The sequence below is a fragment of the Urocitellus parryii genome, chromosome 1, assembly GCF_045843805.1.
Source record: "Urocitellus parryii isolate mUroPar1 chromosome 1, mUroPar1.hap1, whole genome shotgun sequence".
In the NCBI taxonomy this organism is placed as follows: Eukaryota; Metazoa; Chordata; class Mammalia; order Rodentia; family Sciuridae; genus Urocitellus; species Urocitellus parryii.
This window is the reverse complement of record NC_135531.1, coordinates 212553278-212567165: the sequence shown is the minus strand read 5'-3', so window position 1 is coordinate 212567165 and position 13888 is coordinate 212553278. Positions and strand designations below refer to the sequence as shown.

Here is a 13888-nt window from a genome sequence, read left to right as displayed (position 1 = left end):
GTATTATACACACGCGCGCGTGCACACACACACACACACACACACACACACCATATATTCTTTATTCATTCATCTGTTGACAGGTACCTCATCTGATTCCATAACTTGGCTATTGTGAATAGTGCCACAATAAACATGGGTATGCAGGTTTCTCTTTTGTATGCTGACTTAATTCCATTCAGATATATACCCAAGAGTAGGATAGAACTACATATGATACGTTTATTTTAGTTTTTTGAGGAAACTTCATATATTATTTTCCATAGCGGCTATAGTAATTCATATTTCCACCAACAGTGAATTATGGTTCTTATCAAGTTCTCACCACTGTTTTTTGGTTTTGGTTTTGGTTTTGTTTCATAGTAGCCATTCTGTCTATGGTGAGATGGAATCTCATAGTTTTGATTTGCATTTTTCTGATGACTAATGACAATAAGGAGGTTCCCCCCGCCACTCATTTATTGACCATTTGTGTTAGTCAGCTTTATATCACTGTGACCAAAATAGCTGATAAGAATAACTTCAGGGAAGAAAGGTTTATTTTGGGCTCATGGTTTCAGAGGTTCAGTCCAGAGCCAGCCCATTTCATTGTTCTGGGCCTAAGATGGGGCAGAACATTATGGTGGAAGGGCATGACTGAGTAAAGCTGCTCAGATCTGTAGCCAGGAAGCAGAGAGAAAGAAGTAGGGCACATCCCAGTGACCTACTTTCTTTTGCCATGTTCTGCCTACTATAGTTACCACGCAGTGCAAAAGTCCTTTCAAAATATCAATTCATCAAATGGATTAATCCACTGATTATGTCACAGCTCTCATAATTAAATAATATCACCTCCAAACATTTCTTCATGAATGCAGGAGCTTTGGCGGGATACCTCATATCCAAATCATAACATCATTTGCATTTCTTCTTTTGAGAAGTGTCTATTCAGATCATTTCCCTATTTCTTAATTGAGTTAAGTTTTTTGAGCTATTTATATATACTGGATATTAATATCTTCTGCCTGATGCATGACAAAGATTTTATCCCATTCTGTACTTTATCTCTTTAATCTGTTGATTGTTTCCTTTGGTATGCAGAAGATTTTAGTTTGATGTTATCTCATTTCTCAATTTTAGCTTTTGTTTCCTGTGCTTTTAGAATCCTATCCAGAAAAAAATATTGCCTATACCAATATCTTGAAGGGTTACCCCTGTTTTCAATGAATAGTTTCAGAGTTTTAGTTTTTATATTAAGGCCTTTGATGTATTTTCAGTTGATATTTTGTAAAAAGTGAGAGAGGTCAATCTTCACTCTTTTGCATGAGAATATCCAAATGACCTAGCACCATTTGTTGAAGAGGCTTCCTCCAATGTATATTTTTGGCTCCTTTGTTTTGAGAATCAGTTGTCTAAAGATGTGTGTTCTCTGTTCTGTTCCATAGGTGTATTTGTCTATTTCTAGCAAATTCCATTCTGTGTTTTTCACTGTGGTATAATAGTTATATCTTAAAATCAGATATTTTAATTTTTCCAGTTTTTTTTTCTTTTTGCCCCAAATTGCGTTGGGTATTCAGTATCTTTTGTGCTTCCATGTGAGTTTTAGGATTATTTTTTTCTAGTTTCTAGAGAATGTCATTGTTATGTATATGGATTGCATTGATTCTATATATTGCTTGGACTACTAAGGGCATTTTAATGTTAATTCTTATAATTCATGAGCATTGAAGGTCCTTCTAACTTCAAATGTCTTCACTTTCTTCAGTGTTTTATAATTTTCATTGTAGAGATTTTTTACATACTTGGTTAAGTTTGTTCCTAGAAACTTTGTTTTATTTTTTGTGACTATTATGAAAGGAATTGCTTTAATAATTTCTTCTTCAACAAATTCATCATTAGTAGGTAGAGAAACTGCTGACTTTTGCATGCAAATTTTGATTCCTGCTACTTTGCTGAATTTATTTATCAATTCTAAAAATCTTTTGGTGGACTCTTAGACTTTCCTGTCAACAAGGATAATGCATCCTTCTCTTAACTAATAGTTTTGGCTAAAATTTCTAGCACTATAGTGAATAAAAAATTGGCAAGAGTGGATGTTATTTTCTTGTTTTCAATGTTAGAAGAAATGCTTTCAGTTTTTCCCCAGTCTCTATGATGTTGGCTATCAGTTTGCCATATACAGCCTTTATTATGTTGAGGTATAAACCTTCTATGCCTAATTTTTTCAGGATGTCATTAGGAAGGGATGTTGATTATTATTATTGTATGCTTTCTCTTTTTCTATTGGGATAATCATGTGATTTTTGTCCTTTGATCTATTAATGTGATGTATTATATTTATTGATTTGTCATCCTTGTATTGCCATTCTTGTATCCCCAGAATTAAAAACTTACTTTTTGAATTCTTGTACTAGTAAAATAATGAATACATACCATTTTACAGTTATTAAATATATAGCTAAATGTGCAAACATGGATGAGAAATAATCTGATAAAGATGGTAAGGAGACCCACATTATTATACAAAATACATGTATGAAGATGTGAATTTGTTGTCAACATATCTTATATACAAACAGAGATATGATAAATTGTGGTATAAAGGTATATTAAGAATTGTAATGCAATAATAATAATAATAAGAGAGCTCACGTATAATGGCATAATTTGGCGTGAACATACTTTATATACAGAGTTACAAAAAATTGTGCTGTGAATGGATAATTATGATTGTAATGCATTGCTCTATTGTCATGTATGTAAGAAATTAAAAAAAAATTTTAAAAATTTAAAAAATAAAGATGGTAAAGTTATATTATTAAATGAAAATCAAGTTGCAGAACTATATATTATTATTCCATTTATATAAAAATTATGCAAGTATTTGGATATGCCCAGAAAATTTGAAAGAATATAAAATAAAATATTGAATGACTCAGACATTATTGCCCTATGTGCATGTATGATTACATGATTGATGTGATTTTACATCATGTACAACCAGAAGAATGAGAAATTTTACTCTATTCATGTATGATGTGTCAAAATGCTTTCTACTTGTATGCATAACTAATTAAAGCAAATTTTTAAAAAATTAAATAAAATATTGAAAATTACTAGTAGGGCTAAATGCAACTGCGAATTAGAGCTAAAAGAACAACAAATTTTAACTTTTTAAAAAATGTATGTTTAAAATTTATAGTTATACATGGACACAATATCTTTATTTTGTTTACTTATTTTTATGTGGGTCTGAGGATCAAACCCAATGCCTCACATGTGCAAAGCAAGTGCTCTGCCACTGATCCACAAACCCAGCCCAGAAATTTTAACTTTTACCATATAATTTTCTATACAATTTGATATTTTAGCTGTACTTTTATAATTTAAAATAGTTTAATTTATTGATATATTTACTCATTTTCCCACAAAGCATTAAAAATGACCTTGTGGATATTGTAATGTTAACATGTTAAATTTCTATAAAACTTGACAAATGTATTTTAATATATCATGTCTTTTAGTGGAATAGGACAGTTGAGAAATAACTCAGTGTTTCAGTATGAAGAACTATTTGCATATATTTACAAGTTTATTTCTTAAAGGATTCTTGGTGTCATGAAATCCAGATTCTCTTCCAACTGCTAACATAAGGAAATCATAATGAAGTTTTCCCATTACATAGTGAAATAACCACTGTGTCAACTTAATACTTTTTAAAATGCATTTTTTTATTTCTTTAAAAAAGAAAAATTTTTAAATATTAAAATTTTAAAAAGAAGAAATAAAAATGAACTTTAATCTTGCTCTCCAGAAATTGCCAACTAAATATTTGGCATGCAGAATTAGAATTGTTTCTCTCTGTTCAAGTGTTCTTTTATTTCCTTTAATACACTTTTGTACTTCTTTGGAGCGTAAGTCCTATAAACTTCTTGTGCAGTTTATTCCTAGATATCTTGTTTTGTTTTGACTCTTCTTTTGAATTAGATCTTTTCCCATTATGCTTGAATTGATTATAAAATATTTATTATGTAGCTAAGCAGTTTAAGTATTTTTATTAGTTTTAATCATTTATCTTTTGGTTCCATAAGTTTTTCCAGGACAACAATTTTATCTTATGCAAACTAGAATGCATAATGTTTCATAATGGAAACAATATGCACTATTCTGCTTAAAATTCAAAAGAGAACTTTAGATATTAGGAAAAAATACTGCTCACACTAGGCTTTGGCCATAACATTTGAACTAACATTTAAAATGTCATGAGAACTTTCATATGAAAAAGGTTATAATTTGACGCATCAAAGATATTTCATATTATTATTATTATTATGCTATTTGGACTGGTAGAATCCCCATCAATTATAGGGGAATGAGACAAACCAAATTATCCATTATGCATTCAAGAATGTATCACAATGTATGTCATTATTATGCATAATTGTAAGACACCACTAAAAAAAGAATACAGTTTTCATACCTGAAATTTTGAAGAAGGGAAAGGAAGAAGAAAAAGAAAATTCCCATTATCTTACAAAACTCATGCAATGATTGACTAATCCATATATCTATATAACTAATTAGTTTGAAATTAACAAGTTACCTATATTTTCCAATTTTTAGCCTAAATACAACTTTTTCTTCCTCAGAGTATTAAAGGATAACATAAATTTTAACAGTGTGAAAGTCTGCCCCATTATATAAATGATCTCTTTGGTATTTTTCCCTCTCATTTTTAGAGAAGTCATCTTTCATCTACCCTGTAGAGACTACTTAGGCTGTGTTTATTTTAACAAAGGTTTGGATTCTTTGCCAAATCTGCACAAATAAATTTGATATTAAAATATTTTAACCTTTTAAGCCTCCAGAAAGCTATCATTGCATTATGTATCATAGTGCTTTTCTTATACTCTTAAGAAGTTTCTCATGAAACTATGTATCTTAAAATATTTTCAGGGCTGGGGTTGTGGCTGAGCAGTAGAGCGCTTGCCTAGCATGTGTGAAGCTTTGGGTTAGATCCTCAGCACAACATATAAATAAATAAATAAAGTTATAAAAAATATTTTCAGTAGTTGAATATATCTAAAAGATTTAACATTTTGATAACACTCAAGGAATTTCTAAAATGTCATATAGTGTGAATGTGAAATAATTTTCAAAGTTAAGTGCTCTTAAATTATTTAACTAGAAAAATTCTGTTCAAGTAAAAGTTACTCAGCCTGAATCCTTCTAAACAATGGGCTGAAGTAGCCACTTTGAATTTCTTATTGGTAAGCATAAAATTGACATGGCTTAAATAATATGCACTTGTTTGGACTCAGTATTTGTTTTAGTAGTTTCAAAATCCTTTAAATGGTCAGGTACAGTGGCATACACCTGTAATCCCAGAGGCTCAGGGGGTTCAGGCAAGGTGATTGTGAGTTCAAAGCCAGCCTCAGCATCCGCAAGGTGATAAGCAACTCAGTGAGACCCTATCTCTAAATAAAAAATACAAACAAGGGCCGGGGATGTGGCTCAGTTGTTGAGTGCCCCTGAGTTCAATCCCCTGTACCAAAACAACAACAACAAAGAAAATCCCTTATATGAACTGTGTATTAACCAATTAATTTTGAGTTTTTCAAATTTTTAGAACAGTATTATAGAAAATATACCCTATATTATTTAAAACCACAGTGGGGCCTGAAACAGTATTACATAATTAAGTATATTATGATTTTTGCACAAATTTTGCACATGTGAATGCTAACATTAAATAAGCACCAAGTGATTTCAGTTCAGGTTGGGCTTGGTCACTATGTTGATAATAAATAAACCTTCATTTTGAGAGATTTTTATATTATGAGATTTTGAAACTGTAGTAATTCTGATTAGGTATGTGATTTTGGTTATTTTTTTGAGCCTCAGTCATCTCAGTTGCTAAAATGAGAAGCTTGACGAAATATATTTTCTGAACTTTTCAAATTCTAAATCTGAATGTTTATTCAGTTTTCTGACATAAAAATACTGCAATTAAATCAGTTTTTTAATAGCTCAGTTGAATGATTCCTTAGTGTTGAGGCCCTCAACATTCTTGGAAGGTGAGCATTATCTATATTTAAAGATTCAAATATGTTGGTCAAGAAGAGTTTCCACATGATCTTCTGTATAGTTGGAAACAAACTATTTTTGAAGTTCATGAAAACAGATGAAGTTTTGGTTACATCTTTGGTTATCAGAATGAATTCTTCTGTAAGATTCTTTCTTTTTAGTAACTTTATTTATTTATTTATTTGTTTGTTTAGTGGTGCTGGGAATCGAACCCAGTGCCTCACATGTGTTAGGTAAGTACTCTACTGCAATAACCCCAGCTCTCTACTATAAGATTCTTATGACCAAAATTAAAATTTGCACTTTGTAAAAATAGTGAAAAACATCATTTGGGTTGCATGATTTTCTTCTGAAAGCCAGGGAGAATGTGGGGACAGAGTATTAAACCAAGATAGCCGAAAGAGAAGAAGCAAAACCCCATTTTGTTTCAGAGCCTGAATCTCTGAATCTCAACACCAAGGAAAATTAGGTCTAAAGTAGCTGCATTATCCCCTGAGGAAAGATGAAACTGAAATCAACTAGAGAATTAGTAAGGTCTCCTACTAGATAGAGATGGCAAACTTGGACAGTTGAGCTATGGGTGGAATAATTATGAAAACAACAGACAGGAAGCAGTAGGCCCAAACTAACAAACCAACCTAGATTTGTTCTGGAGGCTTCCTTTATGTGTCTGGTAGTGGTGTCATAAAAAGAAAACAAATGTATTTGACTATCTTTGGGTATGGAATTCTCTTATTTTTTTCTTCTTTTCTACTATTTCTTTTGGTTTGTATCCCTTTTCAGTTCTTTCATTGAATTTATCTAATGGTTCCTAAGGGCATTTAAATTTGCCACTCCAGTCTGTAGGTTATACTATTAAAGCAAATGAAAAGAAATTGATAAGTTATAGTAGGAGGAAGGGAGATTATGGTGTATACTTAGGAACTATTGCTATTCTTCTGAGTGGCTAGAAGACATACAACTAGCTACTACCAGCCCCTTTTATTTATTTCCTCAAATAATATTTATTGAATATTTACTGTATACTAGGCACTGGGGATATAATCAGAAATAAGATGGAGTACACATGTCTGTGAATGGGACTAGGCATCAAACCAGTAAATATGCAAACATGAAGACTGATAACAAATTTTCATGGAAAAGAAAAGAATAGGATGAGGAATATGAGGTTCTTCCTTATTTATATGGAGAGGCCTTGATTAGGTCTCTTTGAGGTGACACATTGGTTGAGCTAAAAGCTGAGCAGAAACCAGTCAGGTAAAGAGAAGTAGGAAATATCTTTAAGGCAGAGGGAAAGGCAAGAAGGAAGGCCTTGATTCAGAATGAAATGGCATATTTGAGAAATAGATACCTGTATTTGGAGTATGTAAAACAGATGCAAGAAGAGATGACCAAATTCAGATCATGCTAGATTTTATAATCCATTTAAAAGAGTTTGGCCAAATAACTTAATTAGCAAAAGGGCAAAAGCACTAAAGAGACATTTCTCAAAGAAGAAATACAAATGACCAATAAATATCTGAAAAAATATTCAACATCTCTAGCAATCAGGGAAATGCAAATCATTACATTGAGATTTCATCTCACCAAAGTCAGAATGGCAATGATCTATACTAATAATTAGTTAGAGACAGCGTGTGGAGGAAAAATAACACTCATATGTTGTTGGTTGGTGCGAATTAGTGCAACCACTCTGGAAAGCAGAGTCCTTAAAAAACTAGGAATGGAACCACTGTATAAACCAGTTATCGCACTCCTTGGTATATTTCCAAAAAATCTAAAATCAGTCACATCAGTATTTATAGCATCACAATTCACAATAACCAAGCTATGGAACCAGCTCAGGTGCCTGTCAACAGATGAATGGATTAAAAAACAATGCAGTATATACACAGAATGGAGTTTTACTCAGCCATAAAGAAGACTGAAATTATGGCATTTGCTGGTAAATGGATGGAACTGGAGCACATCATGCTAAGTGAAATAAGCCAGACTCAAAAAATCAGGGGTTAATATTTTCTCTCATATATAAAAACTAGACCAAATTAGGGAGGGATGGGAAAAGAAAAAGAAAGAAAGAAAAAAGTTGGGGTGGGCAGATTCCATAAGAATAGAAGTGAGATCAGTAATCAGTGGAGCATAAAAAGAAAATTGATTTTATTTTTAGGGTGCTTTTAAAAACTTTAATTAATTAATTTTAATTAGATATGTATGACCGCAGAATGCATTTTGATTCATTGTACACAATTGCAGCACACCTTTTCACTTCTCTGGTTGTATACGATGTAGTGTTGCACCATATGTGAAGTCATACATGTACCTAGGGTAATGATATCCACCTCATTCCACCATCTTTCCTGCCCCTGTACCCCCTCCCCACCCTTCCCTCTTCTTTGCCCAAAGTTCCTCCATTTTTCCTTTGCCCCCACCCATTATGGATTGGCATCCTCTTATCCGAGAGAGCATTTGGTCTTTGGTTTTATGGGATTGGCTTACTTTACTTAGCATGCTATTCTCCAACTCCATCCATTTACCTGCAAATACCAAAATTTTATTCTCTTTTAAGGCTGGGTAATATTCCATTGCATATATGTACCTCAGTTTCTTCATCCATTCATCTAATGAAGGGTACCTAGGTTGGTTCCACAGTTTAGTTATTGTGAATTGAGCTGCTATAAATATTGATGTAACTGTGTTACTATAGTATGCTGTTTTTAAGTTCTTTGGCTGTAGACTGAGGAGTGGGATAGCTGGGTCAAATGGTGGTTCCATTCCAAGTTTTCTAAGGAATCTCCATAAGGAATTGAGGGGGTGAAAGGAGAAATGGAAAAGGCAGGAACAGTGGAATGAATCTGACCAAACTTTCGTGTGTGTGTGTGTGTGTGTGTGTGTGTGACAGTAAATTTCACCTTTATGTATATCTATTATGCACTGATTTTTAAAAACCTATAAATACATAGAAGTAAGATCATTAAAATAGAGAAAAGGAAATAGGGGAGGAAGGAAGAGAGAGAAGGGGGAATTACCAGGGACTGATTGTGCAAGTTTTGTTCCATGCTTGTTCAATTATTCCAGTATGAACTTCATTATTATGTATAACTAAAATCAACTAATAAAAAAGTAAAATAATCTCTTTGCTAAAAATATAGGTGATTACCAATTTATTCTTCAATTTTTCTCTTTTTTCACAGTGATCAAGCAGTACTCATATTATAAAGCTGTAAATTAATCATTATGGTCGTATGTTCTTATTTGTTCCAAGACTTCATCTAGAAGGATATTTATTACTCCCAGATAGGAAAACTTGTCAACTAAGAGAATATTATGTCATCTAATTTTAGTTGTGTACTAGGTACCAATCAAAAATGTATTTAATTTATACTAGAGGGTTTTGAAAGAGCAAAAGTATAAAATTATAAATATGTAAATGAGAAGTGTTTATATACATGCATAAAAATGTACATAAGTATTAATAAAAACATATGGCTAAAAGTAAAAAAATAAAAAAATAGAAGAGTTTGGGACTATTTTAAAATGGTAGTGGGAAACCATGGAAGGACTTCAAGTAAGGTCAGATTAGAGTCATTACGAGGTTACTTGTGTAGAGAATGGGCTTGGCAGGTACAAAGTGGAACTGCTTCTAAACCCAAGCAGGAGGTGGCTTGAGTCATACAGAGGTGGTTAAAGTGGATAGATTGTGTATTTTGAATGAATAATTTTAATGGATAAGGTTTGCTTATGAGTATAAACCAGCCTCCAGGGTGGATTGCCAATGTTATTAAAGTTTTAAACAAGACTTTCTTGAGAAGAGACCCTGTAGAAATTATACACCAGAATTTATCTCTGTATTCCTAAAGCTAATATATAGTTAACAGAATCCATGGTATTGTAGCAGAGTTTTCAAAAACCAAGGATCTTTGTTACATTCTCTTTCATTAAAGAAGGTTTAGGTTATTGCAAAGACCATTATATATGGGTAGTTCCGTCTAGTAGATATGGAACAAAATTTTATGAATAGAGGGTACAGTTATTTAAAGAGCCACCTGACCAATCTGTTTGCCCTGGAGGCAATGTGTTCCGAGAAAGATATAGCCTCAGTTCAGTGTTATACTGCAGGTTGGGTTGTCAGGAAATAAATGCTGAGGGAGATTTGGGGGTGTAAAATATTTATCAGGGACCCATACCTATGAAAGGAAGGAGGAGAAGGCAGAATTGGGCAGATGAAGAAGTCAACTCCAACGCAGGTCCAACAATGTTTAGACTAACCCAGCAGGAAGCTATTGAACAAATGTTTCCCATCAGAGTGTCCCATGTTGGCCCCAACTTGATTTATACCCTGCCTTGCTCACTCAAAGGGTATTGTCTGTCCCAGAAAGGGTATGCCTTTGGACTAGGCTGTTCTCTATAGCTGAGTCCAACCCAGAAGGAGGTGACAGCTGGAGATTGTCTGAAGGTCACACTCCCCAAAACCAATCATCAAGTCGTTTCTGGGAGGGAAATCTTCCTGGTTCATCTCCATATCCACCACAAGTACTGCTATGTTACTGGAAATAGCAGTAGTGAGTAATTTATTCTTCAATTTATAGTTTCTTTCTCCCCGGGAACTCAAGATGAAACATACGCAGTTTTCTAATCACCAAATAGTTATCAGTTGAGACAATCCAATAAAGGAGAATTAAGGAGGAAAAGATTAGAAGGAGTGACCAAGAGCAAGAATGGCACAGAAGAAAAACATTAGTGAAGGGAGCTTCTAGGTAGGGAAAGCAAATTTTAATGAAATAGAAAAGAGTTGTGACACCCAGTTCTGGACCTCACTTTTTTTTTTTTCCTTTTCTTTACTTTTCTTTTTTGGTACTGGGGAGTGAATCCAAGGGTACTTAACCAATGAGCCACATCCCCAGTCCTTTTTTATATTTTACTTAGAGACAAGGTCTTACTGAATTACTTAGGGCCTCGATAAATTGCTGAGGTTGGCTTTGAACTCACTATCTTCCTGCCTCAGCCTCCTGAGCTGCTGGGATTACAGGGGAGCACCACCACACCTGGCTGAGCTTCACTTTTGAATGTAGTTCAATTAACACATCTTTAAAAGCATTTTTAAATAACACAGAATAGAAAGAAGAGATCTTGAGGGAGGAAGAAGGGATGAAAAAAGGGAGGAAATGTGAAATGAATTTGAAAAAATCATGCTCTATGCATTTATAAATAACAACAGTGGATTCTATCTTATATATATCTATAAAGCATCATCAAAAATAAATAAATAAGTGAAAGGAAGACCAAGAGAGTAAAAGAAGCAGAATAGGCAGAGGGAGGAGGGGAAGGTAAGGTGAGTGGCACCAGGGACTGAAATGGAGAAAGTCAAATTCCATGCATGTATGATTTTGTCAAAATGACTCCAACTGTTATGTATAATTCACTAATAAAAGAAAAAATGGAAAAAAATTGAGAAACTTAAACTCTTGTTTCCTTGACAGATATGGAAAACATGAATAATAGAGATTGACCATTCATGACAATTCAGAGAAATGCTAGCTCAGATATTTTTTTTTAATTTTCAACTCTGTTTTATGATTTATAGTGGACTGTGCACTTTTGAAACAATATAAAATTGGCATGTTTATTTCCAAATCTTCAATATGTAAAAGCTCATTCTCTGATTACATTGAATGATTGACCTTATAAGGGTTTATTTTAATCTTCCATAGTGGCTAATACAAATTTGCTCTCCTCTGTACTTGTCCTGAAATCACTTGGGGTCCTGAAATCACTTGGTAATCTCCTATAGTCAGTCATATAGCCCATGATTTCTTAAGTAAATCCTACTTAATTTATGTAGCACAGATTGATTATTCACATATTTGAGATGAGAGTACATTTTTTGTTTGAATCACTTAAACTATTATACTTTATGCTAGTTGGATTTAGAGCATTTTCTACTTATGTTTTGCTTTATCAAAAAAGGTTAACATACTAAACCAGGATCTTGTATATATTTGAGTATAGAATATCCAAATATTTTGCATGATTATGATCTAATTTGACCTATTAAAATTTGGTTTTTAATTTCAACCTTTTTTCAAATTTAATTAAATTATTTCTACTTATTAAATCTAGAAATGCATATATGACTTGAAAACTATATATGTAATTTTATTAATAAAGATGTGATACTTACAGTTGGTACGTAACACATTTTATTTTTTTAAATATTTATTTTTTAGTTGTAGTTATCAATACCTTTATTTTATTTATTCGTTTTTATGTAGTGCTGAGGATTGAACCCAGGGCCTTGCATGTGCTAGGCAAGCGCTCTACCACTGAGCCACAACCCCATCCCCTTAACACATTTTAAATAAAAAGAGTGACTTAACATTTCTCATACTTGGCTTATAATATTTGATGGTCCATAATATATTAACATATAGAACTGTTCTTTTAATGCTCTTTGAAGTAACTTTGAGCAAGGAATATAGTGGCTATATTCTAAGAGTTTCTTAAAATAGAGGTTAAAATATATTATGAACATTGTAACATATTATACACATATATAATACTTTAAAAATACTTTAAAATGAGATCTGAAGTTCACATTTTCCCGTTAATTATATTTTAACCTTCAATAACATGATACTTTTCTTTGTTCTTTTCTCTTTTTATAAAAAAAATAGATAATCTGGTATTCCGTATGAAAAATAGGATGAGAAGCACCATGTACAAGCCAGTAGACTATCAACAATTGCGGGCTTTAACTGAAGCAAAAAAGTTAGCTTCTGCTTCTACAGAACTAAAGGTTAGAAGTTTTAAGTGTGTTTTTCTAGTTTGGTAAAATTGAATTACAAAGAAGTATAATATTATTTACATTGCAAATACAAAACTAAGTGTCTGTGTAAATGGTTTTTAGAGTCTCCCAACTATTAATAATAGTGAACAGTAGCTAACATTTATTGAATGTTCTCTGACACTGTTATATAGTTTACATGCGTTACTTGTTTAATGTTCAAACCTATGCGGACTGAATTCAAATTTGCTTTGGAAACATAGTTATTTCATTAGCTTTCAACAATTTCCAACTTAATCTGAAAAGTAAAGCTGGCTAGAAAGTTTCAGCCATGGATTATTAACTGATTTAAAGTTTCCTTTCCAATATTATATAAATGTGCCCACAGATTCTCTGTATTCTAGAATTTTTTTTTGTTCAAATATATGTTCCAGGCCTAGAAAACATCAACCTGAACTAAATTTGAAAGGGGGTCTATGTACAAATAATTATATGTAGTATTTTAGGATCACGGATAGTTAGGATTATTAATGAAGTATATTTTTTCTTGTGCAACATTCACTAAAAATGTTATTTTCATTGCTAGGATTCTTTGAAAAATTGGTTTGGTGAAGCAGCACATTAATTTACAAGTTTCCATTTGCAATTAAAGTTTTTGTATTTGTTAGTTTTGTATGACATTTTATCATTAATATCTTTTTAAAAAGGCAACCATGATTCCAAAAGCATATTTGATACCTATTCTAGGGAAATATATCCATGAGCAATATCTCTTCAAACTAAGGTGACTACTTAAAAACTAAGGTAATATTTGTTTGATTTATATATAAATTTAAAATAGCATTATGTTATGAGTACAAATAAATTTAATAGAAAAAGTCACATCACTATCTTCCTAATCTATTTTCATACTAGACTTCCATTCTGAGATGTTGTACACATACTGCATACATAAACACATATATAAATAAAATACATATTAAACATAAATATTTAATATTTTGTGATAAACACAGATCTGAAATTCTATATAGCTCTTCT

The 13888-nt window shown here is 32.2% G+C and overlaps 1 protein-coding gene across 1 annotated transcript in view; it reads left to right on the top strand.

Annotated features, from left to right (window-relative positions):
• Window positions 1–11554: 11554 nt before the first annotated feature.
• Ccdc148 (coiled-coil domain containing 148) overlaps window positions 11555–13888 on the top strand; it is a 204524-nt gene continuing 202190 nt past the window's right edge. The window contains 2 exon segments of the mRNA XM_077798485.1: window positions 11555–11610; window positions 12742–12859. Of these exon segments, the coding sequence (XP_077654611.1) occupies window positions 11555–11610; window positions 12742–12859 (174 nt within the window).